The sequence below is a fragment of the Mustelus asterias genome, chromosome 4 (assembly GCF_964213995.1).
Source record: "Mustelus asterias chromosome 4, sMusAst1.hap1.1, whole genome shotgun sequence".
NCBI classification, from domain to species: Eukaryota; Metazoa; Chordata; class Chondrichthyes; order Carcharhiniformes; family Triakidae; genus Mustelus; species Mustelus asterias.
Genome location: NC_135804.1, coordinates 21346452 through 21367036, shown reverse-complemented (window position 1 = coordinate 21367036; position 20585 = coordinate 21346452). Strand labels below are relative to the sequence as shown.

The 20585-nt window shown below is 44.0% G+C and overlaps 1 protein-coding gene across 3 annotated transcripts in view; it reads left to right on the top strand.

Moving 5' to 3' along the window:
- Positions 1-3695: 3695 nt before the first annotated feature.
- vps9d1 (VPS9 domain containing 1) overlaps positions 3696-20585 on the top strand; it is a 96741-nt gene continuing 79851 nt past the window's right edge. For all 3 annotated transcript variants that reach the window (XR_013497600.1, XM_078210646.1, XM_078210649.1), the window contains exons 1-4: positions 3696-3810; positions 14739-14811; positions 14964-15056; positions 18904-19063. Coding sequence is in view for 2 of the 3 variants with exons in the window: in XM_078210646.1 (XP_078066772.1) it covers positions 3718-3810; positions 14739-14811; positions 14964-15056; positions 18904-19063 (419 nt within the window). In the remaining variant the exon portion in view is untranslated. The remainder of the gene's footprint in view (positions 3811-14738; positions 14812-14963; positions 15057-18903; positions 19064-20585) is intronic.

Below are 20585 nucleotides of genomic sequence, written 5' to 3'. Positions count from 1 at the left end.
ACGAGCAATGCTTTTCTCCCAAGCATTCAACAGTTTCACTTGCATAAGCTTAGAAATGTATTAGCTGCCTTGAATAAGTTGAATTCTGTATGTTTGGATGTTTGAACCATTGTGTTGTCAGTTTCTGTTTACATTCAGCGATATCAATCACCTTCAAACATAAAACACACAGTATGATAACCAATGCAATTCATTTCCTCTACAAGTCATTTAATACTTGCATTAACCTCAGTTTCATTTCAGATTTAAGCACCAAAAGCCACTTTTGGCTCTAAAATCTATATTTGTTCACTGGCTTCGGGGGCCAATCAAGAAATTTGTAACTCGGAACAGAGTCAGAAGTGGCACGATGGCACGGTGGTTAGCACTGCTGCCTCATAGTGTCAGGGACCCAGGTTCGATTCCTGGTTTGGGTCACTGTCTGTGTGGAGTTTGCACATTCTCCCCGTGTCTGCGGGGGTTTCCTCCGGGTGCACTGGTTTCCTCCCACATTCTGAAAGACGTGCTGGTTAGGTGCATTGACCTGAACAGGTGCTGGAGTGTGGCAACTGGGGGAATTTCACAGTAACTTCATTGCAGTGTTAATGTAAGCTTTACTTGTGACTAATAAATAAACTTTAACTTTAAGAAGCAGAAGAAATTTGGAGCCAAACTCCTTTCCAAAGCACAGCTATGATGTGAAGATGCCGGTGTTGGACTGTGGTGGGCACAGTAAGAAGTCTCACAACACCAGGTGAAAGTCCAGCAGGGTTATTTGGAATCAAAAGCTTTCAGAGCACTGCTCCTTCATCAGGGGAGTGGAAACAGCTAATGATGGACGGGTGTAAAATATCAGATTTTTGTGATGACTCAGGATAAACCTGAGGTAATGACAGTCTGGCTTCTCCTGAATTTCAGGACAGAGGTCACAAATAATCAGTTCTTTATAAACACAAATATAAAGTTAAATGCTGGGGTCTTGAGTATGCAGGGAAAGACCAATCAGCCACAGGGAATTACTTGACCAAACAGTAAAAATATTTGATTCAACCAAGTCTTCTCACTTTGACCATTTGACCACAGAAGGAGTTTGGTTTCAATTGGATTACAGGGGCTAGAATCATAGAGTCCCTACAGTGTAGAAGGAGGCCATTCAGCCCATTGAGCCTGCACTGACAACACTCCCACCCAGGCACCATCTCTGTAACCCCACATATTTACCCTACTAATCCTCCCGACACTAAGGAGCAAGTTAACATGGCCAATCAACCTAACGCACACTTTTTGGACTGTGGGAGGAAACCGGAGCACATGGAGGAAACCCATGCAGACACAGGGAGAATGTGCAAACTCCACACAAAGAGTCACCCAAGCTGGGATCGAACCTGGGTCCCTGGCACTGTGAAGCAGCTGTGCTAACCACTCTGCCACCGTGATGTTATCAAATCATACTTAACTCACACGGGATTAATATACACACAGCTGTAGAGAGCTGTGTTATGACATAAGAGACTGAATCGGACTATTCGCAAACTTGGCATCATCATATATGATCTTGAGGTCAGCTTCTGAGTGCACATCCATGCCCTCACCAAGACTGTCTTTTTTCACCTCCATCAAATTGCTGGACTCCAATCCTGTACATCTCACCTGTTGCTGAAATCTTCTTCATGGCTTCATGATCTTAGACTTGACAATTCTACCCATTACTTGCTGGCTTCCAATATTCCGCTCTCTGCAAACTTCAGGTCACCCAAATCTCTACTGTGCATGTCCTTACTCAACAAGTCCTGTTCACCTATCATTCCTGTGCTCGCTGACCCGACATTGGTTATTGATTAAGCAATGTCTTGATGTTTAAATTCTCATCCTTGTTTCCAAATCCACCCATTGCCTTGCCCCTTGCCCCTCCCCAGCAGAGTAACCTCCTCCAGACCCACAACCCTTCATGTCTGTGCTCCTCCAATTCTGGTCCCTTGAGTAAACCCCGATTTTATTTGCTCCAGTATTGGTCGCTGTATCCTAAGTTGCCTGGGTCTTAACCTCTGGAATTCCATATCAAAACACTTAGGCCGGTATTTTACGTCGGACTGACGTTACGACAGGTTCACACAGACGTGAACCTGTCACGGGGACCGCCTCGGGCACGTAATGGTGAATATAACCCCAGAGGAAGAGGAAGATGGCTCCTGGAACTGCCCCTTGTCACAAATTGGCCCCCCGCCCTTGTCAACATGGTAGTGCCAACCTGGCAGTGCCAACCTGTGCCAAGGGGCAGTGTTTGGGGCAGGCCTCAATGGGAGCCTCATTGGGGAGTGGGGTTCATTTATCTGTGGCAGTGGGGGGAGCAGACGTGGGAGCTGGGGATGGCGGCAATATCTATTTGTGGGTTCGAGGTGGTAAGTGCTGGCTCAGGTTGGTGTTGGATGAGGTGGGTCGAGAGCCCCTGAAACCACTCGGCCCACCCAGTCTGTACCAACAACAATCCCACCAAGGCCCTATCCTCCCGATCAAGAAGCTATTTAGAGGGTCTGCCTTAAAAATATTCAAAGCTTTTTCCAATGCCTTTTGAGGAAGAGTTCCAAACATTCATGACCCTCTGAAAGAAAATGTCTCCTTATATCTGTGTTAAATGAGCAATCCCTTATTTTAAAACTGTGACACCCAGTTCTAGATTCTCCCACAAGAGGAAACATTTCCCACATCCATTCTGTCAAGACTCTCCAGGGTCTTAAAGGTTTCAACCAAGGCACCTTTTACTCTTCTAAACTCCAGTGGACAAAGCCTAATCTCTCCAACTTGTCCTCATAAAGCAACCCGCCCATTCCTGGTATCAGTCCAGTAAACCTTTGCTGAAATGCTTCTAACACATTTACATCTTTCCTTAAATAAAGAGACCGATACAGAAACTGTTGGAAAAACCCAGAACTGGTTGGGTTAGTTTAAAAACTGGACAGGTGAGAACTATGAGGTCATAGAATCATACAGTGCAGAAGCAGGCCATTCAGCCCATTGGATCTGCACCAACTCTCTGACAGAGCATCTTACTCAGGCTCTATCCCCATAACATCACATATTTATCCCGCTAATGCTCCTACACATCTTGGTACACAAAGGGGCAATTTAGCATTGGCAGTCAACCTAACCTGCACATCTTTTTGATAGTACAAAAAGTGGTCATGTCAGGTGGTGGCACAGGGTTAGCACTGCTGCTTCACAGCGCAAGGGCCAGGTTTGATTCCTGGCTTGGGTCACCGTCTGTGCGGAGTCTGCATGTTTTCCCTGTGTCTGCGTGGGCTTCCTCTGGGTGCTCCGGTTCCCTCCCACAGTCCGAAAGACGTGCTGGTTAGGTGCATTGGCCATGCTAAATTCTCCCTCAGTGTACCCGAACAGGCACCAGAGTGTGGCGACTAGGGGATTTTCACAGTAACTTCATTGCAGTGTTAATGTAAACCTGCTTGTGACACGAATAAATAAACTTTAAAGCACTCCTTCCAAAAACATTACTGCATGTACACCTTTGAAAGGCAGCTGGAGTTGTGACTGAGGGGTGTGGAAGCTCTTGGCTGGCAGTGGCCATCAGAGGGCGCTGTGACGGTGCCCCGCAGCCGCTGCCCCGCAGTGTCTCACCCGTTTATGTGTCCGGCTTGCCGACACTCCCGCCGCACAATCCCCTCCGGGTGTCTCTCCGCAGCCCCGGACAAAGGTTCCGGCAGGGCAGTTGGTCGGTCGGTCGACATGGCGTTGACAGAGTCGGGGGCGAACGCTCTGCAAAACGCCATGAAGTTGGCGAGGGCGGCGATCCAGCTGGACACGGAGAGCCGGCAGAAGGTAAAACTGGATGGCGGGGATAGTCAGCGTCTCCGTCTCCCATCCCTGAAACCGGGCACATCGACTGTCAGTCAGTCAGAGCCGGTCCGGCTCACCCAGAGCCCGGGGCGGCTGGGCTCCCAGGCCCCGGAGCAGCAACAGCGGCAGAGTGGGCGGATCAGCCCGGGGGAGCACAACCTGACCCTGACCCTAAACCTAACCTGACCCAGGGAGTGCGGGTCAAGGCTCTCCATCCTTTTATATCAGGTTGAAAGGATTATAAAATGACTTTTCCGACCTGGGGAACATCCCAAACCCTCCCCAATGACCATCCATGGGAAATATCATCAGTGTTGGCCAACGGGTTCGATTCCTGGCTTGGGTCACTGTCTGTCACTCATCAGTGTTGGAAAACCAGATAGATCTGAAGGGGACAATGGTTTTGACTATGTACTGTCAAACTTGGGTCACTGTCTGTGCGGAATCTGCACATTCACCTCGTGTCTGCGTGGGTTTCCTCCGCGTGCTCTGGTTTCCTCCCACAGTCCGAAAGACGTGCTGGTTAGGTGCGTTGGCCATGCTAAATTCTCCCTCAATGTACCCGAACAGGCACTGGAGTGTGGCGGCTAGGGGACTTTCACAGCAACTTCACTGCAAAGTTAATGTAAGCCTACTTGTGACACTAATAAATAAACTTAAACTTAAAATAAAAATATTGGGATACAATTATTACCCCTCTCCCGCTTGTATTCAAAATTGAAGGATAAGATAAGAAGGATGTGGAAGCGCTGGAAAGAGTGCAGAGGAGATTTACCAGGATGCTGCCTGGTTTGGAGGGTAGGTCTTATGAGGAAAGGTTGAGGGAGCTAGGGCTGTTCTCTCTGGAGCGGAGGAGGCTGAGGGGAGACTTAATAGAGGTTTATAAAATGATGAAGGGGATAGATAGAGTGAACGTTCAAAGACTATTTCCTCGGGTGGATGGAGCTATTACAAGGGGGCATAACTATAGGGTTCGTGGTGGGAGATACAGGAAGGATATCAGAGGTAGGTTCTTTACGCAGAGAGTGGTTGGGGTGTGGAATGGACTGCCTGCAGTGATAGTGGAGTCAGACATTTTAGGAACATTTAAGCGGTTATTGGATAGGCACATGGAGCACACCAGGATGATAGGGAGTGGGATAGCTTGATCTTGGTTTCAGATAAAGCTCGGCACAACATCGTGGGCCGAAGGGCCTGTTCTGTGCTGTACTGTTCTATGTTCTATGTTCTAAAATTGGCCTTTAAAACCTTTCAGGTCTAAACCACTACAGTTGAATTTTTTTCATAATTAACATTTCAATAAATCAATTCAGGATGTAATTAATTTAGTAATGTCACAAGTAGACTTACATTAATACCACATTTAAGTTACAGTGAAATTCCACTAGTTGCCACGCTCTGGCACCTGTTCGGGTACATTGAGGGAGAATTTAGCATGGCCAGTGCACCTAACCAGCATGTCTTTCAGACTGTGGGAGGAAACCGGAGCACCCGGAGGAAACCCACGCAGACATGGGGAGAATGTGCAAAATTCCACACAGACAGTGACCCAAGCCGGGAATTGAACCCAGGGCCCTGGCTCTGGAAAGCAGCAGTGCTAACCACTGTGCCACTCTTTTAAAAAGTGAAATAGCATTGAAAATATGAGCTTTACTCCAGTCACTGGTCTCTATATTCCTTCACTGCTATAATCTTCGCTCACTACTCTAGATATCTATATTGCATGGTGTTTACAAAGCACAACAAAGGGGAGTTGGCTGAGTTCTAATCTTGGTGCTCAGGAGACGGGGAACTTGACTGTGAGCTTCCTGGTCTGTATCCTTTAGTGTGTTGGATCATCAGGCAGATCTGAAGGGGACAATGGTTTTGACTATTTACTGTCAAACTGGTCTCTTTCCCTGGAAGGTGCATTGCACCTGGAGGGTGTATCTGTCAGGAAGTAAGAACTGAATATGCTGTTAAATATTCAGCAGCTCTGGCTACATCTATTGGCAGAAAGTAGCAGAGCGAGCAGTTCAGACCCAGGACCATTGGAAATGAAGGGGCCTCTTTTTAGGTCAAACCGAATAAACAAACTCAAATTAAGTCAGGACAAAGTAAAAGGGGCAGCTCCCCAAAAGGAGGGGGAACAGCCCGAATAAAATCAAAGTTCAAAGGAAACTTAAAAAACATTAAATTAAAATGTGATTATCGGGGTCAATAACACACCCCAACCCCTGCGGTGCCCAACGGGCACGGAAGTTGTCAACCGCGCCCATGCTCCCTCTCCAGGGACACCTGGCCACGAACGTAGCCGCGGTAGAGGGGCAGATAGTCAGGATGGACGGCCCCCTCGATCGCCCGCTGCCTGGACCTATAAATGGCGCGTTTCGCCAGGCCCAGGAGCAGGTTCACGAGGAGGTCGCCATCCCGACCCTCCCCTCTCCCACACCAGGTGTCCGTAGATCAGGAGCGTGGGACTGAAGTGCAAACAAAACATCAATAAAAGGTTCTTTAGGAAAACAAAAAGGGAGTGCAGCCTAAGACACAAAACATAGACATGGTCCACGGTCTCCACAAGGCCACAGAAGGGGCAGTCTTCAGAGCCTGTGAACCAGTGAATTGTACAGTTGTGCGCAACTGCTGCATGCATCACCCTCCATCCCAGGTCCCCGACGTAATTGGGGGACCTCTAGCGGGGACCTCCGCCGCCCGGCGGCAACAAGGCCCGCCAAGGTGTATTCGGGAGGAAATGAAGGGGTGGCACGGTGGTTAGCGTTGTTGCCTCACAGTGCCGGGGACTTGGGTTTGATTCTGGCCTTGGGTTTCTACCTGTGTGGAGTTTGCATGTTGCCCCCATGTCTTCGTGGGTTTCCTCCAGGCCCTCCAGCTTCTTCTCTCAGTCCAAAGATGTGCAGGTTAGGTGGATGAGCCATAGTAAATGTGCAAGGTTACGGGGGTTGTGGGAGTGGAGTGGGGTGGCTGGGTAGGATGCTCTTTCAAAGAGTTGGTGCAGACTCAATGGGCTGAACGACTTCCTTCTGCGCTGTAGAGATTCTATTGTTCTATGGAAATGTTAACTCTCTTTCTATCTCCACATGTGCTACCAGACCTGCTGAGTACGCTAACCTAACAAATATTTACCTGAAACATATAACATTGATAGAATATTATAAAGTATTATTGACAATTTTATTTATCCAAAAACTGTATCTTCTGTATTTTCACTTCCAAAATACTGTATTAAAACAATTGCTTGCATCTGCTCAAAATAATTCCGGATGACCTGTGTTTCTGAACAATAGATTTCCGGACTGTGGAGTTTAAAAAAAACTCATTCATGGGACTTGGGCGTCACTGACTGGCCAGCATTTAATGGGTTTATTTGGTAGTAAATACCATAAGCTTTCGGAGCACTGCTCCTTCGTCAGATGGAGTGGATATCCACTCCATCTGACGAAGGAGCAGTGCTCCGAAAGCTTATGGTATTTGCTACCAAATAAACCTGTTGGACTTTAACCTGGTGTTGTGAGACTTCTTACTGTGCTTACCCCAGTCCAACGCCGGCATCTCCACATCAGCATTTAATGCCCATTCTTAATTGCCTTTGTTCAGAGAGCAGTTCAGAGTCAACCACATTGCTGTGGCTCTGGAGTCCCATGTAGACCAGACCCAGTAAGGACGGCAGATTTCCTTCCCTAAATGACATTAGTGAATCAGATGGGTTTTTCCAACATTCAACAATGGTTTCATGGTCATCAGTAGATTCTTAATTCCAGATTTTTTAAAAATTGAATTAAAATTCCACCATCTGCCATGGCGGGATTCAAACCCAGGTCCCCTGAACATTAGCTGAATTTCTGGATTAACAGTCTAGCGATAATACACTAGGCCATCACCTCCCCAAATTACAGGATTTTCAGCTGTCTACTGTATTTGTGTTCAGCTGCAGCATAAGGAGCCAAGAATAACTGGACCAGTATAGACAGATGTAATTCACACCCAATGGTACATTTATACATTCTGTTATTTTTATATTTCTAGAAATTGCTGTGCCCACATTCATAACAGAAACTGTCTGTGTAAAACTGTCACTCTGTAATTATAGAGAATGCTGGAAACACTCGGCAATTTCTCGACAGATGCTAACATTTTAAATATAAACTTTTCAAAGGTTCTACATCTGAAATATTGATCTACCTAATGACCGACCTGCCTAGTGACCCCAGAATGTTTTCCTTTTGTTTCAAATTTGCAACATATGCAGCGTCCTGTTTTGTGCTCTGCGGTGCTCAAAATCCTTTGATCAGTAGTGGCACTGCACGCTTCTTCGGAAGGACGTTATGGGTGCAGTGGCCTTCAGGGTGGGATGGAGTGGGGGAAGGGGGTGAGGGGTGGAACATGGGGAATGGGTGCAGGGAGACTGCCGGTGGGCCGAGAAGGGATTGCATGAAAGAGGAGAAGCATGGGGTCACGTGGGAGGTGGGGAGGGTGGCGCATGGGGGTTGGAGTCGCCTGACGGTATTTATAGCCTATCAATGGGTACTTTTCATTCCAAATGTGGACCAAGGATGTTAGACTGGAAAAAGTTGATCGGAAGATCTGTGCAGTTGCAAGAGTTTTAATGTCCATGTTCCTAAGTGCCCAAATGTCACAGCAAAAGATAAAGTATCAAGTTTGAGTTTTGCCAGAAGCAGGGAGCAGCAGTTGACAAATGATTTGTTTTTTTAATATAATGATAAGTGCAATGTTCCGAGTTAGTCCACTGGTAAGTAATTCAGGTAAATGTAATGGCCCAAGAAGCATCTGAGACAAAAAAAAGCCTTAGCAGCAGGGAACCTCAGGCAAGAGATTTAGAATCTTTCAACGCAATTTATCATAAACAAAGGGCATCCCCATCAGCACCCCTGCCTCTTTACACGACCTGAGTTTCAGGGATATTTGTTTGGCAGTTTGAAAAGTTTAGCAAACCTTTGAGGTTTGAATTCATAGAATAGAATCCATAGAATCCCTACAGTGCAGAAGGAGGCCATTTGGCCCAAGGAGGATGCACCGACCACAATCCCACCCAGGCTCTATTTCTGTAACCCCACATACTTACCCTGCTATTCTCCCTGACACTAAGGGGCAATTGAGCATGGCCAATCAACCTAACCCACACATCTTTGGACTGTGGGAGGAAACCGCAGCACCCGGAGGAAACCCACGCAGACACAGGGAGAAGGTGCAAACTCCCCACAGACAGTGACCGGAGGCGAGAATCGAAACTGGGTCCCTGGTGCTGTGAAACAGCAGTGCTAACCACTGTGCCACCGTGCCGCCCTTCAAATAGAGCAATTGTACCGTTTGTACCAATCAGACCAATTTAGTCCTTAAAATATATTTATAATTTATAAGAGAGCTGGGTTTGTTTATCAACGTAATTACCTAGTATCATTGTAAATGTGACTGGGGTACCAAAGTATTTAAAAGTGTGGAGATGTGGCTTAAAAGCTGAGTACCAGTAATATTAATACATGTCCCGCTTAGGTTTTGGAATTGCCAAGTGAGGAACTGAGTGCAGTTATGAAAGAATATTTAGTGTTCAGGTCATCACCAAAATAGACTTAGTGCGCTGAATAGCCAGTTACTGTGCCAATTTCTGATAGATCTGTTTGAAGTGTAGCTTAGAAGAGAATAGGAACTTTGGGTGGCTAAGAGGAGGAGACCCTGGTTATTGTTGTCATCTGTAAGCTGAAGAAGCAGGATTCTTCATTGACCAAATGGGCTCCTATCATTTCAACTTTACTTGTGTTTTCCTGAATTTGAAAGTGAATTTTTATTATCTGTCTGACCCCATGGTCAAAGCTGCATTTAAAATGTTGCAATGTTTAAAACTTGTACAAAGCTATTAAAATGTCAACATCTTCAAGCTTTGAGGATGCTCTGGGACAACAGAAAGTAGAAAATATCTCCAATCTGTGCAGCATAATAAATTATTCAATTAAAATATTGAATAACTTGACTGTGCTCTGTAGTGGTTGTCAATATTATAGCTTTCCTACGCATATTTTGCAATCCCTGCTACTTGGCTATAAATCTTTCTTGTTAGTCTTCTAAATAAAATAGTGACTGTGATCGCACAAGAGTTCCAGATAAGTTTGTTTGTACAAGGAATCTCATCGTCCGGACAGCGTTTATGGGTGGGATTTTATGGCATCACTTGTACTGAACCCGTAAAATCCCACCCGAGGTCAACGGACTTTTCCATGTTCCGACCCTCTCCCACTCCGATTCCTGTGGTGGGCGGGGCGGTAAGATTCCGGCCAATGTGGTTCCGTATTGTCTGCGACCAAAGTTTTTTTTCTGTGTGAGGTGTGTTTGTTTTCTTACCCTCAGAACTTTTTCTCAATTTAAATGTTTCCAGCAGCACTCTTTGTGAATTTAAAATTAAACAAGTTTATTTATTATCACACTCTTCTCCTGGAGGTTATAACACAACATCTCTCACACTCTCAAAGATTAGAAGCATATGAAGAGAAAAAAGTACAATTACAAGTTATAATGATTTCGGTCTCTTTTGTAGCAGGCCTGTGGTTTCTTAGATGAATTAATGCTTTGGCTGGTCTTGTAAAGCAGTGGATTCTCAATAAGCTGCTTCACGTAGTTGAATTGCCAGGAGGTCAGCTCTTAGGTGAACTTGAAGATGGAACAGGTTGGGTGGAGATTTCTTCACCCACTTTCAAGTAATAGACCTTTGCTGCAGCTGGTTTGATGGTTTCAGATGGTCTCTCATATGGAACCTTTAAGATGTTTCTCTGATCCAGACAGCATCTGTTGTGATTTTTAAAAGCAGGTACAAACATAGCTGCCTTAACCACGTGAGCTATACAAGCCTAAAGACCTTTCCTAAATATGGTAGTGCGTTGGGCCGATATACAGTCTGTGTTGTGGCCTTTCATATTTTGAGTGTTTTGAGACAGCTACGGTCTTTGTCTTTGAGATGAGAAACCATCGCTGTATAAGCAAAGATTGATGAGATTTATATTTGTCTAACACCCATTGAGTTTCAACATCTTCATTGTCCATGAGGGGGGCAGGAAGATGAAGCAGCTGCCATCATATTCTTGTTTGTTTACAGTTCATCCTAAACAAAGGTCTTGTGAGTTTTACAAGGGACTACGGTTGTTTATATTTTAACGAGATATTTGCTTGAGTTTCAGTTCTTATCTGATTTATTATCAACGTCACATGATGTGTTGTGGGCCATCTTAAAAAGTGTTGACTCTGGATCATCCAGACTCAAAACGTTGGCTCTATTCTCTTCACAGATGCTGTCAGACCTGAGATTTTCCAGCATTTTCTGTTTTCGTTGTGTTAAAAACTGATGTGTCCATTTTTTAAAATGCAGCTTTAATTTTCTAAATATCTTTACATCTGTACTTGCGTTACATTATCGTCAGCAAGTAAGTCACTTAGAAAATAAGAAATAATTTATCTGTTCTTTTCTGACTACATTATAACAGTGGACCTGATTCCTAGCACATTTAAATCCTATTGCAGGCTGACCACTTTTCTGCTTAGAGTCATAGGCCAAAACTGTACCACCTCGCCAGCCCTAATTCCGGGGCAGACGAGGTTCCCAGGACGGAAATCTCTGTTGGCCTCGGGTGGGATTTTGCGATCTTGCCTGAGCCGGGCCATAAAATCCCGCCCATAGAGTCATCCTGCCACAGAGGGAGACCATTTGGCCCATTGACTCCCAGGCTGGCTCGTTTTAGAACAATCCAGTCAGTACCATTCCCTCGCTTCATCCCTGTAGCTCTGCAGCTTTATTTCCCTGAACTGCCCATCCAATTTCCTTTTGAAATCAATCATCATCGTCACTCCCTCCATCCTCATAGGCTATTACCACACACTGTGTTAAAGGAAAAATTAATTCTTCTCACATTGCTGCTGCATTTCTTGCCCAGATAAACTTTAAATCTGTGTCCTCTAATCCTTCTACTATAAACTATGGGGAATAGCTTTTCTTTGTCTACCTTATCCAATGCTGTGATAATCTTGTATACTTCAATCAAAACTCTGCTCAGTCTCTCTTGCTCTAAGGAGAACCTAACCCTGTAGCTAAAATCCCTCATCCCTGGCATCATTTCTGGTAAATCTCCTCTGCGTCCTCCCACTATTTAAAATAATTGCCTTATTTAAGCTTTCACGCCTGTTTGTCCATGCCATGTTTGTACTTGTGTCCCTGTACAAATTATTTTTAACAGGCTGATTTACAGAAAAGTGTGAAGAACATTCTGTCAAATGTTCCTTTAAAAAGATACTTCCAGCATCTGTTACCCATGCAATGTTCTTTTAAAAAACACAAAGGAACTTGTTGTGAACACAATGTAATGTATTGCTGAGGAAAGAGATCTTTTTTCGGAGCTTTGTGTATTGCATTCATCAGGACAATCGCAAAAATCCAGTTAACTATCAATCACCATCAAGTGGGGTGTTCTCCATGGCAATCCTTCTACCAGCCAATCAGCAACCCCTTCTTATACAGTATGAATTTGTTGCTCCCCTTGGATGTGTATTCTTACGATTATCCTGATGGGTGCAAGACAAAAAGCTTCAACAAAATGTATCTTTTCAGCAATACTCAGGTTATGTAATGTACCTAGAATTGCTAAGGGCATTTGATAAAATTCCATGAAATGCTGTTACTACAATTCGCAATATAGGGACTCAGAGTAAACGTTGCGGATGGATAAGGCATTAGCTGAATGGTCTAAAATGATGACTTTCTAAAAGGGATGTTATTTGGGGGTAGAGGAGGGAATACTGAGTGTGGTTCCCAAGGCTTGACCATGATTCAAACTTAGCAAAGTGACTTGGATTCAGATGCTCAGTGGGATTTTTTGAGGATACCAAATTAGCTGGAATTGGAGGTGATGACATAAAATCACTGAATAAGTTAAATAAAGTGAGTAAGTGGGCAGAGCAGTGCGAAACATAAACTAAATGCTTGTAGACGTGTTCATCAAAATTAAATCCATCCTATGTTTCATGACAAAAAACCCGGTAACCAACCACAGTTGTGCCTTTTCACTGCGATTCAGTCTTGTGCCGTTGGACATAGCAATTCGGTATGGTTTCGCCTTCTGAGAGAAATGTTCTTGTTCACACGTTGGACAATATAAATCCAGTAGCAGAATGTTATATGATATACTGCTCCTGACCTTCGACTTACTGTGAGCAACATGGCGGCACGGTGGCAGAGTGGTTAGCACTGCTGCCTCACAGCGCGAGGGACCCAGGTTCAATTCCCGTCTTGGGTGACTGTCTGTGTAGTGTTTGCACATTGCCCCTTAGTGTCAGTGGGATTAGGAGGGTGGATAAGTGAGGTTATGGGGATAGGGCCTGGGTGGGACTGTGGTCTGTGCAGACTTAATGGGCCAAGTGGCTCCTTCTGCACTATCGGGCTTTATAATAAAAAAATGCCCCTTAGTGTCCCAAGATTTGTAGCTTGGATGGATTAGCCATGGTAGATGTGAGGGATTGTGGAGATAGGGTGGAGGGCCTGGATAAAATACTCTGCCAAGAGCAGGTGTCGACTGGATGGGCCAAATGTCACAGAAGACAGAGGGTGGTAGTGGAAGGGTCTTTTTCCGGCTGGATGCCTGTGACTAGTGGTGTTCCGCAGGGCTCTGTATTGGGACCTCTGCTGTTTGTGATTTATATAAACGATCTGGAAGAAGGTGTAACTGGGGTGATCAGTAAGTTTGCGGATGACACAAAAATAGCTGGACTTGCAGATAGTGAGGAACATTGTCAGAGGCTACAGAAGGATATAGATAGGCTGGAAATTTGGGCAAAGAAATGGCAGATGGAGTTCAATCCAGATAAATGCGAAGTGATGCATTTTGGTAGAACTAACGTACGGGGGAGCTGTACGATAAATGGCAGAACCATAAAGGGTGTAGATACGCAGAGGGACCTGAGTGTGCAAGTCCACAGATTCTTGAAGGTGACATCACAGGTGGAGAAGGTAGTGAATAAGGCATATGGCATGCTTGCCTTTATAGGGCGGGGCATAGAGTATAAAAGTTGGGGTCTGATGTTGCGGTTGTATAGAACGTTGGTTCGGCTGCATTTGGAATACTGCGTCCAGTTCTGGTCGCCACACTACCGAAAGGACGTGGAGGCTTTAGAGAGAGTACAGAGGAGGTTTACCAGGATGTTGCCTGGTATGGAAGGGCTTAGTTATGAGGCGAGATTGGGTAAACTGGGGTTGTTCTCACTGGAAAGACGGAGGATGAGGGGTGACCTAATAGAGGTGTATAAAATTATGAAAGGCATAGATAGGGTGAACGGTGGGAAGCTTTTTCCCAGGTCGGTGGTGACGTTCACGAGAGGTCATAGGTTCAAGGTGAGGGGGGGGGAGGTTTAACACGGATATCAGAAGGACGTATTTTACACAGAGGGTGGTGGGGGCCTGGAATGCGCTGCCGGGCATGGTGGTGGAGGCGGACACACTGAGAACGTTTAAGACTTAGTTAGATAGCCGCATGAACGGAGTGGGAATGGAGGGATACAAAAGAATGGTCTAGTTTGGACCAGGGAGCAGCGTGGGCTTGGAGGGCCGAAGGGCCTGTTCCTGTGCTGTATTGTTCTTTGTTCTTTGTTCTTTTGCGATCTAGGGATTCTATGAACACTTATAGGAGATCTGTGATATATGCCCACCAAAAAAAAAAGATACTTGTTGAACGAGAGTATTTGAGAGAGTCTGCTGAGTTATTCTCTACTCAGTTTAGTGTGACTGAGCCATTTGGTGCCTGATAGAAATCAGCACAGTGTTGGCTCAAGGCTAATTTGGAATAGCTTCTCTTGCTATGTAATTAGACTGAAGATACAAGACTAAAATCATGCATTTCTGACTCCTTATCTTTTGTTATTAACAGGAAGCTTATTGCGAGTACCTGAAGAGCATTAACTTTATTTCACAAGCTTTAATAGAAGATGCCCAAACGAAAGGTAAAGGTGTTTGTTGGGTTCGCAAATTGTACATTTTCTTTACAATTTTAGTTGACCAGTTAAGGTCAGCATCAAGTTTGTTGTTCTATGTAAATGCAAAACGCACAAATAGAACAAATGCCAAGGAGTTTAAATTTAATAATTTGTTGCAGATGAAATGGAGCTAGTAACACCTGAAGTGCAGAAGATGCTGAAGTTGGCCGATCAGTGCTTAGAAAGAATCAAAACCACAGCTGCTAAACTCGGTGGGTTGTATATTTTATATTTCATAGCTGATAATTTATCTTTAAGGAACAAGATAACCTCATCGCCACAATGTCTCAAACAACAACAAATAGAACATAGAACATTACAGCGCAGTACAGGCCCTTCGGCCCTCGATGTTGCACCGACCAGTGAAACCCATCTAAAGCCCCTCAAATCTACACTATTCCAATATCATCCATATGTTTATCCAATAACCATTTGAATGCTCTTAATGTTGACGAGTCCACTACTGCTGCAGGCAGGGCATTCCACGCCCTTACTACTCTCTGAGTGAAGAACCTACCTCTAACATCTGTCCTATATCTCTCACCCCTCAATTTAAAGCTATGTCCCCTCGTGTTAACCATCACCATCCGAGGAAAAAGGCTCTCACTATCCACCCTATCTAATCCACTGATCATCTTGTATGCCTCTATTAAGTCACCCCTTAACCTTCTTCTCTCTAACGAAAACAACCTCAAGTCCCTCAGCCTTTCCTCATACGATCTTCCCACCATACCAGGCAACATCCTGGTAAATCTCCTCTGCACCCTTTCCAATGCTTCCACATCTTTCCTATAATGCAGCGACCAGAACTGTACGCAATACTCCAAGTGTGGCCGCACCAGAGTTTTGTGCAGTTGCAGCATGACCTCCTGGCTCCGAAACTCAATCCCTCTACCAATAAAAGCTAACACACCGTACGCCTTCTTAACAACCCTATCAACCTGGGTGCCAACTTTCAGGGATCTATGCACATGGACACCCCAATCCCTCGGTTCATCCACACTACCAAGTATCTTACCATTAGCCCAGTACTCTGTATTCCAGTTACTCCTTCCAAAGTTGCATCTACTTGCTTCAAAATTGCATCTACATAGTGATTGCCACACAGAAAAACACCCCAAGACACTTCAGAGTGCAACAAAAATATAAATGGCAAGACAAAAAAACGAGTTAGCAAGAGGCGTGATCAAAAGCATGATTGAAGAGGTGGGTTTGAAGGAGGCTGGTAATGGAGATACAAGCAGTGGGGAGACGGGATGCTTTACAGAAGGAATTGTGGAGTGTGAAGCCAAGATGCCAGTGATAGGATGAAGGGGAATCTACAGGAGGAATAGAGTGTTTGGAGGAAGGGTTTATAGGGCAGAAGGAAGTTATGGAGATAGGCAGTGGTAAGACCATTTTAATGGATTTAAACACAGGGTTGAGTATTTAAAATTTTGAGTGATTGAGGAGTAGAATTCAGTGTTGCTCAGTGACGATAGAGGTGATGGGTGAATGTGGGATAGAATAGTGTGGCAGTGGAATGATTTGAAGGTTACAGAAGGTGGAGGATGAGAGGCCAGCCAGGGCAGTATTGGAATACTCGAGTCTGGAAGTGACAAAGGCATGGGTGAGAGTTTCAGTGATGGAGGGGCTGAGGCAGATTTTACCAGGGAGGTGGAAGTAGGTAGTCCTTGTGACAGAGAGACATTAATGGAGTTGTTCTGCAATGCTGTTAATGTATTGTAGAAATGCATAAATAACAGGAAAATCATTGTGCCAAAAACAAACTCTACTTTGGCTTCTGTTAAACCTGGTTTAATTATTATTGCGAACAAGACAATAGCTACTAATTGATTGTTCTTCCCTCGCAAATCTTCCAGACACAGGGCCACCACTAAAAATTGTAAAGATTATTTATTTAGTAGTGTGAAGGAAAATTTTATCATTTTTAAATAACAAACATTGAAAAGGACTGATTTTGAGACTACACTCAATTCCATTTTTTAATTGGTTTCAATAAATTGGATACATTTTTCAGTCTGAATGCAAAAGAAAAGCTTGAAAAAGATGATACTCTGGGTTTTCCCCTCATACTTTTATGTTGTGTTCATAGTTAAAGGGTTCCATGAGCAGAGCAAATTTCTTGTAAACCCAAAATCCCTCATCTTTATATATTCCAGGAATGGAATAACCTGACCACATGATTACTAAATACCCTTACACGCAGTATATCACAACAGAGAACATGAGAGATACCCACAACTTCCTCCTTTCTATCCAAAAGCCAGTAAATAGCACAGCACCAGGCCAAACAAAGCTAAAACTAATAAGACTGATTTGTTTACAAACAAGGTTATGAACATAGAAACATAGAAAAACTACAGCACAAACAGGCCCTTCGGCCCACAAGTTGTGCCGAACACATCCCCACCTTCTAGACCTACCTATAACCCTCCATCCTATTAAGCTCCATGTACTCATCCAGGAGTCTCTTAAAAGACCCTATTGAGTTCACCTCCACCACCCCTGAATTTGTATCAGCCAATGTATTTTAAATACAGCAAGCAACCAAAAAATATAATACTAGATCTACACACTATATGAATTGTTTAAAAACAAAGGAAATGAAATATTTCCTGTTGTTTTCCTGTAGCCTGCGGCAGTCTCTGAAGGAAGTTATGTAAATGATGTCTCCATGGATTGCTGTTAACTGTAGGTCATGCAAAGCAGTTAGCTGAAAACCTTGGAATGGACTTCTTCTTTGATGTCAAGGCAGGCTCTTTATAACACATTTGCACATGATCAGAATCAAATCAAAGCAAATCGCGTCCAGTCTATTTATGCATGTCAACATTTTTAAACAGCGTATATAATCTGAGCTTCCATTGGAACAAACTTTCTTGATAAGTCAGCCGTGCAGGATATAAAGAAAGGCACATTTATATGGCAGTTTTCACTGGACCAGTGGGCATCGCAAAGTGCATTATTGCCAATGAAATGTTTGCAAAATGTAATCACTGCTGTAGGAAATGTGGCAACCAATTTACCCACAGCAAGCCCTCTCAAACAGCAACGTGACAATGACCAGATAATCCACGTGATCTTGCTTGAGAAATAAATAGTTGCCGGGAATAATGCCCCTGCTCAAAATGATACCATGGGATCTTTTGCATCCACCTGAGAGGGCAGACAAGGCCTCGGTTTAACTTTTCATCCAAGGCTACCTCTGGCAATGCAACACTCCCTCAGTACGAGAGAACATCAGCCTTGATTTTTATGCTCAAGTCGCGAACCTTATGACTCGTTTTTCCGCAAGCTTACAGATCTGTCAGCACTTGGATCCTTTCCTGTGTCTGATAGGGGTAAACCGGATTCAGCGTATATAATATTCCATTATTCAAAGGCCCAATAGTTTGATTAGTAGCAAGAACCACATTTTTTGCATCCAGATTTATCTATATGTGAAATATTCTCTGGAACGAATGAACTATGGTCTCCATTTTGAATTTTGGGCTAAACAATATAGACTGCAATTTTTTTCAAAATTGTGTTTTTTAAAAAAAGCAAATATGTTTCCATGCTTAGTACAGCATCTAAATTCTGCCTTCATCGCAGAAGACACATCTTAAATGCTACAATGTGATTGATATCTTTTTTTTGTACTTTGCCGAAACAAAACTTTTCCTTCGATTGCACAATACACAAAGGGCTGGATTTTCCCATCCCGTCCGCCATGGGATTTGTAGCGGGCCGGACACAGACTATGCAAAGATCTGTTGACCTCGGGTGGGAATTTCCAGCATTGGGGCGAGTGCGGCTGGAAAATCCCACCCAAATTGTCAGATATGTTAATATTTCAAAAGTTTCTTAATGTTGCACTGATTTCTGTATGACTATTGTGTGTGAAAAGAGTAAATTTATGCCGTATGTAAAATTAAAAATAATTTAATTTACTAAGTGTCAGAAGTCAGTGTCAGTTTAATTAAATAGTCTTTCCTTAATTTTGTACACAATGGAAAATACATCCTCCAGGGAGCTGTTGAAATTAGTCATAGCTGTTTGTTATATGTCTCATAGGTAAAATGGAAAATAAGCCAGCAGCAAGCCAAGAAACCAAGCCTTCACGTGCACCAACTCATCGGAGAGTCGCCTCTGATGGGGGAGGCACTAGTTCATCATTTTTGCCTCCTGAAGTCTTCAGAAAAATGCAGAGTCCAGAAACGCTACTAAGCAAAAGGTTAGAACCAGTGAGGAGAGATTCCAAACTCTTAGCAGGATTTTCACAACCAAAGCAGATCAGTGCCTGAGTCTCTGAGGGATGTCAAATGGGAGATGACTCCATGCACTGCTCTTAGCTACCTCACCTGCAAACCCCCACTGTATGTGGTCCCTGCTGGCAGAGCAAGATCTTAAAATCACCCCATGGTGATTGGAAGTACAAGATGTTATTTGCACATGGGATAATTTTGCTTCAGAATCACTTTCAAGTGTATCACCATTAAATTCCACGCTTAATCTAATTTCTGCCACTGAAATAGTCCTTCATCTTGTACGATTCAGAAGAAGGGGGGTAATCAGTGGCTGTTGCTGCTGTGCCTTCCAATCCTGGTGGGTGTAAAACATATTAGTTTTGAACTGAGTAACTGACCATGGTACAACCATCAGGGAACTCCCGCATATTCCCAAACCCTGTTCACAGTCTGGTGCTCCCTTGGTGCAGCCCAGCTAGGCTCAGTTGAAAATTCTACAGTTACTAAGGGCATGTTACTGTGTTAACAAGGAATTCAGCCTTTGGATTCATTGCGAGATTCCTCAATCTACTCAGCTCCATGGGACTATTGTTTGCCAGCTCCAAGTTTGAATAGCATAAATGTTTGAGCTTACTAGTTTCTGAGGTTTAGTAAAGTGGTAGGATCGTTCAAGATTTCCAGATGCTTTTCGATTTCCTCCAAAGTCTTAATTTTGGATTTGAAATTTTTTTTGTATAGAATATGATGAGCCTTCCACTCATTTCTAATTGCAGTATATGCTTGTTTAAAAGTCGATCTCATGTAGCCAGGGACCCAGGTTCGATTCCCAGCTTGGGTCACTGTCTGTGCAGAGTCTGCATGTTCTCCCCGTGTCTCCGTGGGTTTCCTCTGGATGCTCCGGTTTCCTCCCACAGTCTGAAAGACGTGCTGGTTAGGTGCATTGGCCATGCTAAATTCTCCCTCAGTGTACCTGAACAGGTGCCGGAGTATGGCGACAAGGGAATTTTCAGAGTAACTTCATTGCCGTGCTAATGTAAGTCTACTTGTGACACTAATAAATAAACTTAAACCTAAAACTTAAAAGTTGACCCCATGAGTTTAGAACCACAGCATAATTTCTACGATCACATCAAAAAGCCCAATTCATTATTAACAAAAAATGTTACACTTACCATATTTCCTCCAGTTCCTGCTTGTCAATTAAGGCATGAAGAATGTAGATTGGTTTTGATTTTTAAGGGGAGGAGTTGACAGGTTGAACAGAAAATAAACAGAATTCAGGGACCAATTTCCAGAGCAATTTTTAAATAAATGAAGGCCAGGCCTTGCCACTCAGGCCTTTTCTAGTGTTGCTAACACTCAGTGAATAGCCAGGAGTCTCCTTGAATCAGCGTCAATCTCCCGGTGGCCTAAGAAAGCATTCCGGGAGATTTTAAAACACTATCATAAACAAGCCAGTCACTTTGTTCGTACTTCTGAGCCATAGTTGGATCTAGCACAGCACCGTCC